Genomic DNA, 17,259 nt, shown 5'->3' with positions numbered 1-17,259 from the left:
TGTAAAATAAAAAAGGCATTTACGTTTTTAAATAGAACAGTATAAAACAGTAGTTCAACAGCAACTTAACTAAATAAATATAGGAATAATTATTAAAAGAAAAATAAAGTGCAGCCATTATGTACTAAAATAAAAAGGCATTTAAATCTTTAAATTGTGCAGTATTTAACAACAGTGCAACACCAACCTATAAAGTAAACAAAAAAAAAATACAAATCAAAAGAGCAGCAGCTACACAGTAAACAAAAAATACTTTAAAACAAGTAGGCTACACATTGCAGTAGCATTTTTAGCAATTTATTATTGCTGATAATTTCAAGAGCAAAGGCAAGAAGATAAGCATTTCTGCCCTCTCTCCTTCTAGCCTGTTCCTTCTTGCATCAACAATGTTGGACGCTGCACTGAACAGTCTCTCACTGTCAACACTGGTACAAGGAGCACAGAGAAACTCTGCAGCAGTGGCAGCCAGGGTGGGACACTGAATTTGGTTGACTCCCCAGTACTGGAATGGGCTGTCTGAGCGTGGGACCGTTTGCTCTGTCAAATACGTCTGTATTTGAACTTGTGTGCTTGTGCTACTAGTCCCACATTCCTCATCATGCTCCTGCAGGATTTCCTCAAACAGGCCTTTCAAGTTGCTCTTTCTGCTGCTGCTGCTGCTGCTGCTGCTGCTGTCTGGCTGTGCTTCCATACGTGGGGCTTTATGGGGGTTTTCTGGCACTGTCTCTGCTCCCTCAGGTGTGGTCCTGCTCAGTAACGCCTCCATCTTCTCCACCTCTTGGATCAGAGCATCCTTGGCATGCTTGATGCTGTCTGCACCTGTAAAGTATCTGAAACAACAATGAAAAATAATAAATAAATGTCTTAATGTGTAAAATAAATATACAACCTCCTCCATAGTAGTTTTTAGTGGTAACATATTAATGCAATAGTAATCAATAATGCAATATCTAGTTATCCAAAACACCATTTCAAAATTTTGTTTATAATATAGACATTTAATAAAAATGTTAGACATACCTGTCTTTGAATCGTCGGTCTAAAAGAGTGGCAACTGCATACAAGGGCTCATTCTCGATGGTCTTGAATCTTTTCTGGACAGCCTCAAGAAGGGTTGTTTTCATGGTTTTTATCCTCATGTCCCCCTCATTCTCCTGAGCAGGCAGGCGTTTCAGCACTGTGACTGAGGGGATGACTTCAGCTGCAGAAGAGGTGGAGGAGCTCATCTGTCTGGTCAGTTCTTCAAATGGTGCCAGAATAGTGATTGTTTTTTCCAGTAAAGCCCACTGGTTAGCCGTAAGGGTCACTGGCAGGTCGTGGTCAGCTCCATATGCTGAAATTGACCTCTCGACCATATAGTAGGTACTGTTCCACCTCGTTGCTACGTCTTGGTGCAGACGTTTGGTGGGCATTTGGAGATTATTTTGAATATCCTTCAGGCATGCAGTAGCCAGTGGCGAGTGTTTGAAATGCACGACTATCTTCCTACCATTCGCCAGTGCATCATTCACACTTCTCTGTGTCAGTAGCCCTTCATGCACCACCAGCTGGAGAGTGTGGGCGAAGCATCCCAAACTTGGTATATCCTTCTCGTCCATGGCTTTGTTCATCTTGCTAGCGTTGTCGCGCAAAACAACATGGACGATTTTCCACTTTACTAGCATCCCCTCAATTGATTCGGCAATTAATGTGCCAGTATGTGACCCTCGGAACTCGTTGGCGTGCAGCACCGCACTTCGAGGGGTAAATGTTGTGTCTCTGTCCACCCAGTGTGACGTTAAACTTAGTACAGACATGGGGCACACGTCGGAGGTCCAAATGTCCGTGGTAAAGCTGATTGCATGCACGTCTTTCAGCATACACGAAATGTGTTCCCTAACTGTCTCATATAATTTGGGTAGCGCAGTTTCGGAGATATATTTACGACCTGGCAAACAGTACCTTGGCTCCAAATGCTCCATTAAGCGGCGAAATCCCACATTTTCGACAACAGACAGGGGTTGGTCGTTATTTTTGTTGCTTTTTGGCTGTCTTTGGGGAATTTATCACAACGCTGGAAGGCACTTTCCAGAGTTTGCTGCTGCTGTTCGTCCTTTTTTCCCCCTTAGCTTTAGTAAACTCTTCGTGCTCTTTAGCGTGATGGGTCTTCAAATGTTTAATCAAATTGCTGGTGTTGAAATTTGCCACACTCGTGCCACCCCTCGAAATTGTGTCTTTGCTGATGTTTCATGTCGCCGTCTTACTTGTGGGAACCTCAACTGTAAAATATTTCCAAACCGCCGACATGATGCACTAGCTCCTTTTTCTGATTTAGGTGTCAGGCGTCAGCTAGGTGATCAATTCTTCTTCGCCCCTCTAAAACAGCAGCTGCTGCACGCTCAGGCCTCAGTCCCCACCTGCTTTAAGTCCACCACCATCGTGCCCCTCCCAAAAAAGGACACTGTGACCTGTCTTAATGACTACAGACCTGTTGCACTCACTCCAAACGTGATGAAGTGTTTCGAAAAGATAGTCATGACACACATTAAAAAGACCATCCCGGCCACCTTGGACCTTGCAGTTTGTATACAGACAGAATCGTTCCACAGGCGATCCTGTCAACGCTGCCATCCACACTTCCCTCACACACTTAGAGGGCAAGGACGTGTATGTATGAATGCTTTTCATGGACTACAGCTCAGCATTCAACACGGTCATTCCATTCAGGCTCTCTGAAAAGCTCCTCACCCTCGAACTTACACCCTCCCTCTGTAACTGGGTGCTGAACCTCCTCACAGACAGACCCCAGTCAGTCAGAGTTGGAGACCGGACATCAGGCATCATCAAAGAGGGAACAGCATACCCCACTGTACATCGGTGAGACAGAGGTAGAGAGGGTGAAAACCTGCGAAGGGGCCCATAAACTGATATGTATAAAAATTGGCACATACGTAGATCTTATCCAGACGAACAAAAATCCAGTAGGGAACCTTATCCAAAACCCAACAGGAAGTCGGCCATTTTGGATTTAGCTGCCATTTTTGGCGATTTGCACACATTGTATTTGAACAAACTCCTCCTTGGGAATTGATCGAAGGTGTACATTGTCCAATCGGCTCCAAACTTCACGTGTCTGATAAGAGTCCCGCCCTGAACACATCTCTGTGATAATATTCAGTAATAGGGATACTGCCACCTAGTGGTTAAAGGAAATGTCATTTTTATAATTTTATGTATACTTCCGGCAGATTGACCAGATTCAGCTAAAATTCTGTAAGAAGTTCCTTAGGAAAATGACCATGACGATGAAATCTTATGAATCTTAAGAATTTTCGAAGAACCACGTTGCCATGGCGATGCAGAGAAAATCAGCTTTTATGTTAACATTTGAACATGCCCGAAAACTCATGGATCTTTGAACAAAATTCAGTAGTGGTGAAGGCTAACGTATTATCTTGGTTCTGCAGATGTGCGTTGCAAAATGGCTTAGCCATGCCCCCCCCAGAATCAGCCCCCAAGACACGTAAGACCGACATGTACGAAAATTGGTACACATGTGTATCATGATTGGACAAGCAAAAAAGCCTCTTGGACCCATAACCCAAACCCAACAGGAAGTCGGCCATTTTGAATTTTGTAGTAATTTCGGCGTTTTGCACATGTTGTATTTGAACGAACTCCTCCTAGGGAATTTATCGGAAATATTTCAGATTTGGCCATTTAAAGACATTCATGATTAAAAGTTGTGCTATGTGCAAAAATGCAAGTGCCACCAACACTGCCCCTGTGGCAGAACAAAAAACGTCCAGTGGAGCTGGTTTTAACAACTCCCCTGTCAAACCAAAGTTGTTTCTCCTCTGCAGATGCAGTCGACTATAGCTCAGCCACGCAATGAAATGGTAGGATCGCCATTGTCATTGTCAACATCAGGCGTGGTTTCATGAGGCCTGGTACATTAGTGTGGGCAGGTGATCAAGGTCTGATGATGCTGCTGCCTGTCTAGCAGCTTCTGTGAGCTGCACACTTTACTACCACTAATGAAGCCAGCAAAGACATTGCAAGGAAGAGCTTAGCAATGAGAGTCCCATGTGACACTGGTTTGCCATCTGCCCTCATGAAACCTCTCTGCCTCTATATGGCACCATTGAGGTGACAAACGCCATGTTCATATGCTGAGTCTGTGTAAATGTTACAGGATTTGCCTTGACCTAACCACTACGCTGCAGCTAAAGCCTTAAGTTGTGTTGCTTGTGCTAAAAGGGGAGCATACAGCAGCTGCGGATATTCCAACATGTCTATCATTGGTGTGACAACAGCATTACCTTTCACGAACAAGGTTCAGCTAAAAGATCACTTCAGGCCTTAGATATGCTTCCAAAACTGCCACACAATCATGTAGAGTACCATCATGCGGGAGGTTTGAATGTTTGACACCATAGTATGGTGAGTTCTGGGGCTTATAGGATAATATCATACCCAGTGTGTATATTATTACAAAGTTTGGTGCTGTGAGAAGCGCATGGAATGCATGATTGGTGTACAAAAACACCTCATGTCCCATAGAAATGGTAGAGGCCTTTTCATAAGGATAATCTGGATACAAAAGTGCAGGAGCAGTTAGATAAATCCCCTTTAAATTGGGCAAATGCCTGCCTTGAATTCCACTGCATTTCAACTGTGTCTTGCAGTGCTTTCAGTTAAAAGCATAGTCAGAATTGACGGCAACTAATTGTAACCTTGTGGCAGACGAGTGTACTCTTTTTCACAGAAAAATATGGGGATATTGCAGCACATCACAATAGCTTCCAACAGGCCTCATATTGTACTTTTTCTTCAAATGTCAGCGGGTATTGTTTCTTTTATGGTAAAATTATGTTAGGTTTGAGTCGGATGAGTACTTGGCCTGCTGACGTCATGAGCCCCACATCTGTGGCATGCTTTGTTCATAGGTGTCTGGCAGGCTGTTGCGTACAGGATGATCTGGAACTAGTGCGGTCGGATTGCTTTCGTGGTCATTGTCATTGTCATCTACCACCAGAATACCAAAATAAATTTAATATGTCATCCCCTTTTTAATGTGGACATTTTTTGACTAGAATGTCTTTACCCCTGTGTCATTGCCCACAATAAAGAATTATTATTATTATAATATTATATATATGGTATTATAGCTTATCTGATTATGTCCTCAGCGTCTCTAATATTTGTTGTCCCAAAAATGTGTAGTAACGTTAGCTGTACCCAATAGCACCAGTACAGGGTCCATTAAATCATTAGGCTTTAAAGAATAGTAATTGATATGCTGTCAGCACAAGTCTGCTGCTTTAGACACACACATAGACAGGCACTGCAGATGTTCTAAAAACTTGCTCTCCTAGCTGCGCTGTGCATGATTATAAGACAATGGCTGCAAACCTCACAGAGAGGGATCTAAGGGGTCACATCCAAAACCACAGTAAAAAATATGTCCTAGGTAAACACTCAATCACTCCAAATAACATAATAGGCTTAAAAATATTGTCCAGTATATTAGTTCAGCATGATCAATTTATCTACAGTGGAAAGTCCACAAAACAACTATAGTGAGATCACTCTCTATGATATACATAAGACCATACCCTGCAATGCAACAATTAACCAAAATGCTTTATTTATGTTAATAAACTTCAATATATAATCAAACTGCTCAAATTGTGTATCTTCCCACCCATAAATGCAAAAATGAAATTATCAAACAGTATAAAGTCACCACAGCAATGTTCCAAAACAGCAAAAAACAAAAACAAACCAGACAAAATCAGCCAGCACACACAATGGTCACCACAGCAACAATATTTACAGCTCCAGGAGCATATGATGTTAATATTGTCCTTTAAGATGTTCGCTCAAGTTATTTAGGACATGCATACACAACTGTACTAATACAGTTCTTGTATGCTCTTCTCCTGTTGAGCTTCAAGGGTTAATTTATTTCACTGACTATCTACCTTGGAGCCTAGGCTTTGCTGAAGGTTGGAAGCCTATGTTATGTTTGTTATCTTTTTTATTTTATTTTTATTTGTTTTTATGTTCTTTTCCTCTCTTGGGCTCAAACCTTACTTTATGTTATTAATTTATCCATCCAGTCTGCTTTATTTCTTTCTTTACCTTTACTACCTTTGTGTAGGGGTATTGATTTTATCTGTTCAATTATCAATATTTTTCCTCTCTTTATTTTGTGTGGTTGTGGTAAAGTATTTGATTACTTATTTGAATGTTATGAACTTTCTTAAGTAAACTTTTTGTCTTTGAGGATCCAAAAAGGAATTTGAGTGTATTTTATCATTTTGTTTTATTAATATTTGGCCTCTATTTTGGAGGTTTCTTCACAAGATGCTACTTTACCTACTTCTATTTTTAAACTACTTTTATTAACGGGACGCATAGCCGTACAGTCAAACAGACCATAAGGATGATCCTAATGTAGCGGAATCTCGGCTAGCATTTACTACGGGGCCTGCCCTGTCTATTAATATAGCAAAACAGCGGTTTCTCAGCAAGATGCTATTTTTTTTTTTACTACTACCGCCTAGATCACACACAGTGACTTTCCTAGGACTTCTTCACACTATTTATATACAGAGTATTTGGCTTCGGTTAGGATTTTTACTCACTCTCCCACACACACCCCTCATCCATGAGACACGCTTTGTGATAACAGCAATTCACTTCAGCAATTATGCAATTTAACGAAAGAAGTCATCAATCAGCAAATCAGCAAAATTCCAAATCAGAGCATCAATGCACAATTTTGCTTTTTATAATTCAGTATAATTTGGTGTAATCTTTAGGTCTTTGCTTAGCTCATGGCACAATGAATAACACTTATCTTAATTAACTAGGGTGAGACAACCAGAATGGGAATACATGAGGATGAACATACATCAACATAAAATATTATACTAATATATACTAATAATACAACATATAGTTTGCTTCATGTTCACAGAAGTTTATCCCTGAACACATTTTCCCACTACACATTCTAACTATTTATTATCTAATAATTCTATAAAAGTTCAAGTTTTCAGTAATGGATCAAAAAAGCACCTTAAAGGTTTGTTTAGATCATAAGCAATTTTCAAGATAGGTAAGTTTTTACTTTTTAAAAACTCCAGAATTAAGGGTATTTGGTCAGTAAGGACTTGGTAAGTCCCAACCCTTTTTGCTCTCTGCTCCAATAACAGTTGAGCAAGTCAACTTCCTCCTTTCCTGTACTTAAATATGCTGTGTGGAAGGCTTGTCTATGTTGAAAAGACAACCACATTTTGAAGATGGTTAAAAGATAAAAGCATCAGAAATATAATCACATCTTATATTAGCTAATGTAAGCAAAGACTTTGCTTACTATTTAGCTAATCTATATCAATCCTTAGCTAACTAGTCACGTCTTACATAACGTTAGCAAAATGTTAGCTTACTTGCAAGCTAATTTGCATCAATTCTTATTTAGCTATTTAGCTAGCCTTTTGCCAATGTTAGCTAACGTAAGCTGCAACTATATATACATTGCATTTAATTTTATAAAATATGATCAACACAGGGTAGCCTGGCACATAGCATATCTAAGTCCAGGAAAGGAGAAAGTTGACTGAGGTTCTGAGCTAAAACTATGTTTGAAGGTGCATAAACTGCACCATTCCTGTATCCTGTATAAAATGGTAAAGTATGTTGACTTAAAAAGAAAAAAAAAGGTTTACTGTGAAGATCAGCATATAGTACTGTACTGTAAAATCATTATGTAGTTTTAAATTAGGACACAACATTGATGTGTAATGCTTTGAGAGGTTTTGAGGAAATGCACCAACTGGCCAGTTTTTGTTGGTCTTAAGAACTTGAAAATGGTTACGTCTATATGGATTTAATAATATTTTCACATTCATTCTCTTTTTCCCAGACCTGCCAGACATCAGTGTCAGCCACAGTAACCTCACAGTAATCGAGGGTGATCGAGTAACAGCGATTTGTAATGGGTCTGGATCCCCGTTACCTGAGGTGGACTGGCCTGTCAACGGCTTACACTCCATCAACGCACAAGAGGTAGGGAGGACACACATTCACACACATCGAGGAAAATACACAACAGCTAGAGTTATGAGTGTTGCATTTTACACATAATATCAGCTAGCTGCTGGCAGTTAGCTCATAAATAATGGATGTGTATCTATTGGCATTAATCATTGACATGACTTCCAGCAGAAACAAACACCATACAGCAGCAGAGCAGTCTTCTTAGAGCTGAAGTGATGAGGTACTTTATTAATTAGCTGTAGCTAGTTAGATGAGATCATGGAGGACAAATGGCAGTTTTGTCTTCCAACACGTGATGAAAGCAAGTGTTAGATCATGTGAACTGGAGCTGGCTTCTTTCATTCTTAAATCATGAATACATTCTATTGATGAATTCCACTTTGTAAGGAAACCCTCCATACAGTGCTAGCAAGCCCCACTGAATAAACAATGATTGAAATATAACTTTGTATATTTGCTAATTCCTTACAAAGACACTGTCCATACTAAATAAACTGGTCAAATGCAACTGTGACTAAATAGGCTGACTGTTCCTTTGTCATAGATGTCTTTCAACAATAACCTGACTGCCCCAGGTGGTTTGTTGCACAGAACCATGTGGAAAGTCATTGTTAGAAACAGTTTGGAACTTGCAGGCAGCTGATTGGATGAACTATCAAAGTAGTAAAAGATGATTGTGATTTTTAAGGTGGAACTGCTTTATTCAGTTTTTAGCGGTTTTAATCAGCGGGTCTGTTTGTTTTTGGAGAGGAGGAGACCTCTGTGGATAATTGGGCTCCAGGTAGAAACCTCCTAAACCAGGAACACTAAAGGACTCCTAACTGGGAGAAGCTGACTGACAGCAATGGTGGTGAAGACAACAACTCCCATGATCCCACACTAGTTCATGACATCATCAAACTTTCTCTTTTGTTATTGTTTTGATGTGAGAGACCCCCTAGTGGCAGAAATCCCATGTTGTACGTTTAAAGACGCTGCAACGTCTAGTGAATTTGTTTAGCATAACATGCCTAAACCGAGTGGTAGAGATCAAGTTCAACACATTTTTCAATCAGATGTAGTGACTACATGAGATAACCACCTAAGTCAGAATCATTCATTTTCTTCCCATTCAGCCAAAATTGCACGAAAGCAGCATAATGTTGACATTGCTTGCGAGCGTTCTTATATGATTGTGCTCTTCCTCCAGGCCAGAGTCTACGACAACAACACCATCCATTCCATCAACATAACTTTGGTCAATGTGAGCAGAGAAGACAACAACTTCCTGCTAACCTGCACCGCCACCAACATAGTGGGCATGACCAACGCTTCAGTCCAGCTCACTGTTCACTGTAAGTACACACAAACACACACACACACACACACACACACACACACACACACACACAGAGTGTTTGCTTTTTTTATTGGCCGGCTGTTACATTTTCTATTTAATTGTCACTCTAGGAAAGTACTTATTAGTGTTTTCATAGAGTTAAACAGTCTCATTCATCATCATTACAGCTCATACACGTCTAACCCACAGAGTGTACGTGTGTGTGTTTGGCGTGTTTATACTGTTTCCATGTGACCTACAAAAGGAGCTGTTTGCATGAATGTGTTGTTGTATGCAAAGGCCTCATAAATAATCCTGTCACATAGTGATTTAAAAGGCCACAACAGCATCACACCTACAGTACATCATAAAAAAAATGCTTCATTCGCACACTGAAGTCTCATTACAGCAATTCATTCAGCTTTCCGGAGCACATTTATATGACATTATGTGAACAGTCATTACACTCTATCTCATTGTATTTATTTTAACTGACTGAATTTATATCAATGTAACTGTAATGTGACCATTATTGATCGTCTGTTGCATCAGGCCAGATGTTACTGGCTGTTAATTCCAAGGTTAGAATAGCTACTGTCTGGCTACAATCCTCCATACTCTTAGTCTCTCACCAACAAGTGTTTCATACATTGAAACATCTCAGAGGACAAAGGCCACACACCTTTCCTGGCATGCAACCCCCATACGCGCACACACACACACACACACACACACACACACACACACACACACACACACACACACACACCTTTATCCTCTAACTTAGTTCCTTTAAGTTAGATTGTATATAGTGTATTATCCTCTGTTTGCGTTTATTATATCTCTTTAATAAATGCTTGTGTTTATATATGCTGGCCTATTTAATTTCGTATAAGAGTGGGTGATACCAACCTCTTCTAATCTGACTTCTGAATTAATAGTTTAGTGCATTTTTATGAGACTGATCAATCAATTATTGGCTATTGTTTCCCTTATTTAAGAATGGTGCCCCGAGGATCTTTAATATTGATTAAAGTCATTTTCTATTATCTTTTGATAATTATAAATTTTGATAACCATTAATTGATTAAACTAATACAGTTAAACCACTGTAACACCCTACAATGTGGAGCCCGACAGAAGCTTGGATGGTTTTAATGTCAGGACTGGCAGGGCTGATGACCTGGACCACAACATATTCATTCCATTACATCCATACATCTCTTTGTGCATTGAGACAGTTGCATTGTTCATTGATCTGTGAGAAGTGTAGTGGGTATTGCTGTGATTTGTGTGGTAATACATTAGCAATATGTTAATGGATGTGCAGCATTGCAAGAACTACAAAAAGATGCAGTCAGTCTGGATGAGAGGTTGACTATAAAGCAGCGTATAGTACTGAAAATCTATCCTCAAGTAAAAGTACAATTACTCTCACAGAAAATGATTTAAGTAAAAGTGAAAAAGGAACCTGTTAATAAATAACTCAAAGTAAGTTACTTTCCATATTAATTTCTTAGGGTGTTCAGGCCAATGCAAAATAATGAAAAAACAGTGCTTGTTGATAAATCTTGTTTTAATGAAGTACAACAGGTCTGAACAAACAATCTCCCATTCTCTCTTCTTCTCTTCCTCTTTGCCCCTCCCTTCATCACATTAAATTAGCTGCTTTCTGAAGGACACCAATTCAAAAGCTCTGCAGACCAGTAGCTACAAGATAAACTAATGTCATTATTATCTAAGATTAGATAGATAGCGAACTACATTTTCACTCTTAGTAAATGCAACTGACTTCAACATGCTTGCAGAGGGGTTTTTAAAAACAGAGATCTCAATGTTTTTCATCATGTAACCATCTTTTTTTAGATTTTGATATAAAAAGTAGGGGCATAATCGGTCACAATATAATTTCTCAGTTCAGGGGCATGCCTTCAATATCAGATGATATCATACATGCCCATTAACACAAATTAGATACATTTAAATCAACTCACAAAAAGCAACTAAAATATTATTTGAAAACCCACACAAAGCTCAGATTATAACTCGAACCCTGCCATAATAAACTGCCCAAAGGTAACAAAATGTTCCTCCTAACACCTCAAAAGCTCACAAATTAACATGTTGGATGTTGTTTGTTTAACCTTTACAAAAACCAAAGAGTAAAAAACTTGTAGCTTCACAAGGGTTTTTTTTTTTCTTCTGGTGTACACATAGCTGTTACAGCACAGCTCCTTTAATTTGGCCACAGCCAGGATAGCTCTTTCCCCCTGTTTCCAGTCTTTATGCTAAGCTTATTTAAGCAGTTGCTGGTTGTAGCTACATATTTTTTGTACGGACACAACAGCTGTATCAGTCTGAACATCTAACTCTAAATAAGCTTTTGCCAAAATGTTAAACTGTTCCTTTAATTTGATTTACAGATTTCCCCCCGGGGATCAATGAAGTATTTCTGATTCTGATTCTCATACATAGTTGGTCAATAAATTAAATAATAACTGAATGATCAAATTATGATCCACAAACTGAAATGAAAGGCAAATTAACTGGTAGTGTGGATGAATAAACTACTGTCCTACTTTGGACAGTCCAACGACAGCAGTAAACTCCATTCCTAACTGCATCTAGGTAATTCAGTCAATACATAGTGTCATGCTAGAATCATGTATAAATTGTATTGAATTTTATTGTTTAAAAAATATCAGGAAATCTCATCTGTGATATAATATACACAGTAAATAATAATCAGCTCAAAATTAATCCAAATCGCTTCCTACAATCATTGTGTTCACTGTTTGGGTTCATTGTACTGTTTATCAATTGTTCTCTATGGTTATTATTATGTATTGAATATAATATGAAATATCCAAAGCCAGGAAATCAAATGAGGATGGAAAAAAACACAGCAATTCTAATATTCAGTTGATTATACACTAATAAAAACATACATATAAATATTATGTTCAATTTCTGACCATAGCTCCTCCTGAATATTATACACTGGACCTTTTAATGGGAAGTGCACCAATTTTCCACATCAAAGTGTGTTTCCAGGTGTCAAGGAGCAATACTGCATATTCATGAAACTTGATTCCTTCAAAGAAAATTTTTATATACAGTGCTCTTATAGAGAATACAGTAAAATATGTCATGCAATACGAGCTCCCTTAATCCAGTAAATTCAAAACACACTTTCACATTCAGAAGGACAAATCCAAATTGGAGCTAAAAAATGCAGCAATAAAGTCATACAGAATAAGTTTAAAGAAATAATTTTTCATGATCTTGCAAGAGCTATAAATATTAAAACAAGTGAGAGCAACTCAAAAATCTCAAACAAGCATGTTAAATATATGAAATGGCCGAACTCCCCAAAAGCAAAAGAATTACAATTTAAAATTAAAGCTGCAAGCAGCATTGAACGGGACCTTGCAGCCGGCACGTGTGCTGCGGCCGCGTCACGTGCCGTCGTAACAAGTGCGGACCACTTACTTCCTGTTGTCAGTAGGTGGCGCTCTCAGTAATCCTGAATCTTATCACATAGGCATGTTCAAGGCGGGACTCTTGTCAGACAAGTGAAGTTTGGAGCCGATTGGACAATGTACACTCAAGTTATAGCAAATTCATATTTTGTGGCTTTACATCAAAATTTCCCACCACCCCACAGACACGCCCCTCACCACAGTCAACACATATCATCAACAATGTGTTTTGCATTTCAAGGGACACTTCACCCATTTGCATTAAGCTTTGTATCATTAGAACCCCAGTCATATTTTTCAATGGTCGTGCATCATTCCCTCACTTTCCCTGAGAGGGGAGAAATAAGGATTTTAGTGTTGCACTTCCTGCTTCCAAAAAATCTTCATTTTGCGTCATTGGAAGCAGGAAGTCTCATATCTCTGTAGAGGGGGTGAGACTACAAACACTACTTCCTCATTTTTTTTCACTCACGCTACAGACCTATTACAGATCAGTGGGTGGGACTTCACTTGCAGAAACTAAAAAATATAACCGCCATCTTGTTTGGAAGCTAAGCAGAGGCGCTGATGAGCCAGACGTTACTACTATGTTAATCAATCTAATATGGAAGAAATTTCGAAAGTATGCTGGTCGAATCAGATGTTTGTGGCTACCTTTATGAGCCGCAATATAGCGAGCAGCGGCTGAGGCTGCTGCAGCCGAGGCAGAGGACCTGCCTGTCGTGGACGAGGAGCCCGGACTGGCTCGAGCTGGGGCGGACTGCTGGTGCCTGTGCTCTCGCTGTGCACCTACGGACACACGGACATCTGACTGTAAAGTGAGTCTTTCTATTTTCTGTCTTATAACAACGTGGCATGTATGTACACAATTTGTTCAAGCATTATCACAAAGTTATTCCCGGTTAATACGTAACGTCAGCCAACTGAACTAACGTTAGCTTCTTTACTGCACAAACAGCTTGCAGTTGCATTGCTAACTACTGTGGCACGCTACACACAAAGCCCATGCATCGCTAACTGTGTGCTCAATGTCTTGTAGACAATATCGCCTAACAGCCTTTCTGGAATGGGTCCTGCAAGGCGAGAGATTGGGTCGAGGCATCGTTTTACCCGCTTATGTGGTGCAGGCTATCCGAAATATCCAGCTCCAGATGGCCAGTACTGCGGGCACCAAGAAGTTGAGGACGCTCAGGAGGAACTATAACTATCATTGTTAACATATTTATTTTTGTTGTTGTTGATATATTTCTGTAAATAAATGGTTTACATTCACGTTGTTGTAGTCCTTGATAGTGTTAGTGGGAGCGGCTTGCGGAGCTGTGCATTGTGGGAGTTGCTGTCTTTAATAAAAATGCGCCCTAAAGTCACTTTCTGTCTTTTCTCGGTCAAATAGGCACCAAATTCAAAATGCATGTTACATTTCGACTACATATATAACCCACTTTCAATAAATATTAATGTTTCCACTGGTGAAATGCTCCTTTCATAAGTAAAGGAGTAGGAGCAGAACATGAAAGTATAAAACGTGATACTTCCTTTTGCCAGTAGATGGCACTCTCACTATATCTCAATATGATCACATAGACCTGTTCAGGGCGGGACTCTTATCAGACATGTGAAGTTTCGTTGAGATCAGATCATATATGCAGAAGTTATGACAAATCCCTCTCTCACGGCGAATCGTCAAAATTCCACGCCACGGGACGGGCACGCCGTTCGACTGAATAACGTAAATAGCACAACTTTTAATGGTGAATGTGTTTAGATGGCTGTGTCAAAATCTGAAGTCAATCCAATCAATTCCCTAGGAGGAGTTTGTTCAAATACACTGTGTGCAAATCGCCAAAAATTGCCACAAAATCCAAAATTCAATTCAATTCAATTTTATTTGTATTGCGTCAATTCATAACAGAAGTTATCTCAGGACAATTTTCAAATAGAGCAGGTCTAGACTGAACTCTTTATAACATTATTTACAGAGACCCAACAGTACCAGCATGAGCAAGCGCTTGGCGACAAGGGCAAGGAAAAACTGCCTGTTAAAAGGCAGAAACCTAGGTCAGATCCTTCGGCTCTAGGTGGGTGGTCGTCTGTCTCGACCAGTTGGGGTGAGAGAGAGAGAGAGAGAGAGAGAGAGAGAGAGAGAGAGAGAGAGACAGACAGACAGGTGCACAGCAACAACAGTATTTATTGGTAATGGCAATCTAGCAGGACCATGGCAGGAGGCTTCACCAGGATCGATAAGAACCTGCGAGATGAGAAAGCACAAGAACTCGGGGGAAGAAGTGAAGTGTGTAAAAAGGAATGCAGAAAGAGAGAGGAAGAGAGGAGCTCAGTGCACCATGGGAAATCCCCCGATAGTCTAGGCCTATAGCAGCATAACTAAGGGATGGTTCAGGACTCACCTGATCCAGCCCTAACTATAAGCTTTATCAAAGAGGAACATCTTAAGCCTACTCTTGAATGTGGAGAAGGTGTCTGCCTCCCGAACCACAACTGGAAGCTGGTTCCACAGGCTTGGTAACTCAAGGCTCTGGCTCCTGTTCTACTTTTAGAGACTATAGGAACCACAAGTAGCCCAGCATTCAGAGAACGTAGTGTTCTAGAGGGGTAATAGGGTACTATGAGCTCTTTAAGATATAAAGGGGCCTGATCATGAAGAGCTTTATAGGTGAGGAGGAGAATTTTAAATTCTATTCTAAATTTTACAGGGAGCCCCTCCAGAGAAGCTAGTACAGGAGAGATGTGATCTCTTTTTCTAGTTCCTGTCAGTACTCGTGCTGCAGCGTTTTGAATTAATTGGGGCGTTTTAATGGACTTATTGGGGCAACCTGATAATAAACAGTTGCAGTAATCCAGCCTAGAAGTAACAAATGCATGGATTAGTTTTTCTGCATCTGTCTGTGATAGGATGTGTCTAATTTTTGTAATATTACATAAATGAAAGAAGGCAGTCCTAGAGGTCTGCTTCATGTGGGAATTAAATGACAAATCCTGATCAAAGATAACTCCAAGATTCCTGACAGTGGTGCTAGAGGCCAAGGTAAAGCCATCTAGAGTAACTATATCTTTAGACAGTGAGTCTCTAAGATTTTTGGGGCCAAGTACAAGAATTTCGGGGTTTTTTTTTAGTTTAACATCAGAAAATTGCAGCTCATCCAGGATTTTATGTTTGTAATTTAGATAATTGATTACTTTCATCGGGCTTGATCGATAGATATAACTGCGTATCATCTGCATAACAGTGAAAGTTAATGGAGTGATTCCTAATAATTTTGCCTAAAGGGAGCATATATAAAGTAAATAGTATTGGTACAGAACCTTGTGGAACTCCATGACTAACTGTAGTATTTATTGAAGATTCATCGTTAACATGTACAAACTGCGAACAATCTGATAAATATGACCGACTTCCTGTTGGGTTTGCGGTATGGGTCCATGAGACTTTTCTGCTTCTTTTATCATGATACACATGCGTACCAATTTTCGTACATGTCGGCCTTATGTGTCTTGGGGGCTGAATCTGGGGGGCGTGGCTTAGGCGTTTGTCGGCGCCCGTGCACGCGGAATTTTGCATACCGGTATTTTTGATACGTTTGAATTTTGTGCAAATTTCCATGACTTGTTGGCGGCAAAAATAATAATAATTAAAGCTGCAAGCAGCGTTGGGCGGCACCTCGCACTCCACGCAACTCGGGGCAGGGGCACTGTCTAGATTGCAGTGATTGAATTTGAAGTCAATCTGATAAAATCTGTAGGAGGAGTTAGTTAAAACAGAAGCCCTTAAATGCCGGAAATGGCAACACGGTTTGACATTCGATTCAACCTGGCCAACTTTGAGGGTACGCCACGGACACGACCTTTAACGTACAGTCACAAATAGCACAACTTTTACTCAGCAACATGTTTTGACTGTACTGACCAAATTTAAAGCAGATACAATAAATTCCCTAGGAGGAGTTTGTTCAAATACAACACGAAAAATCAAAGGAAATTACAAAGAAAATCTAAATGGCTGACTTTGATGCCATGCCACGGACACGCCCTTTAATGTACATGCACAAATAGTACAACTTTTAATCAGCACCATTTGTTGACTGTAGTGACCACTGTTGAAGTTGATCTGATAAATTCCATAGGAGGAATTCGTTCAAATACAAGGCGAAAAATTCACCGAAAATGAGCACGGAATTCAAAATGGCCAACTTTGACGGCACGCCACGGACACGCCCTTCAACGTACATGCACAAATAGCACAACTTTTAATCAGCACCATACTTTGACTGCACAGACAAATTTTGAAGCAGATCCAATGAATTCCCTGGGAGGAGTTCGTCCAAATACAAAGCGAAAAGTTCACCGAAAGTGAAAATGAAAATCAAAATGGCCGACTTCACGTGGGGTTTGAGG

At 39.9% G+C, this 17,259-nt stretch overlaps 1 protein-coding gene across 1 annotated transcript in view; it reads left to right on the top strand.

Annotated features, from left to right (window-relative positions):
- ntrk3a (neurotrophic tyrosine kinase, receptor, type 3a) overlaps nucleotides 1-17,259 on the top strand; it is a 264,646-nt gene that overhangs the window by 103,596 nt on the left and 143,791 nt on the right. The window contains exons 6-7 of the mRNA XM_051383180.1: nucleotides 7,916-8,058; nucleotides 9,239-9,383. Of these exons, the coding sequence (XP_051239140.1) occupies nucleotides 7,916-8,058; nucleotides 9,239-9,383 (288 nt within the window). The remainder of the gene's footprint in view (nucleotides 1-7,915; nucleotides 8,059-9,238; nucleotides 9,384-17,259) is intronic.

The sequence above is a fragment of the Dicentrarchus labrax genome, unplaced genomic scaffold, assembly GCF_905237075.1.
Source record: "Dicentrarchus labrax unplaced genomic scaffold, dlabrax2021, whole genome shotgun sequence".
Lineage (NCBI taxonomy): Eukaryota > Metazoa > Chordata > Actinopteri > Moronidae > Dicentrarchus > Dicentrarchus labrax.
The sequence above is the reverse complement of the archived record's forward strand: the minus strand, read 5'-3'. Positions and strand labels throughout refer to the sequence as shown.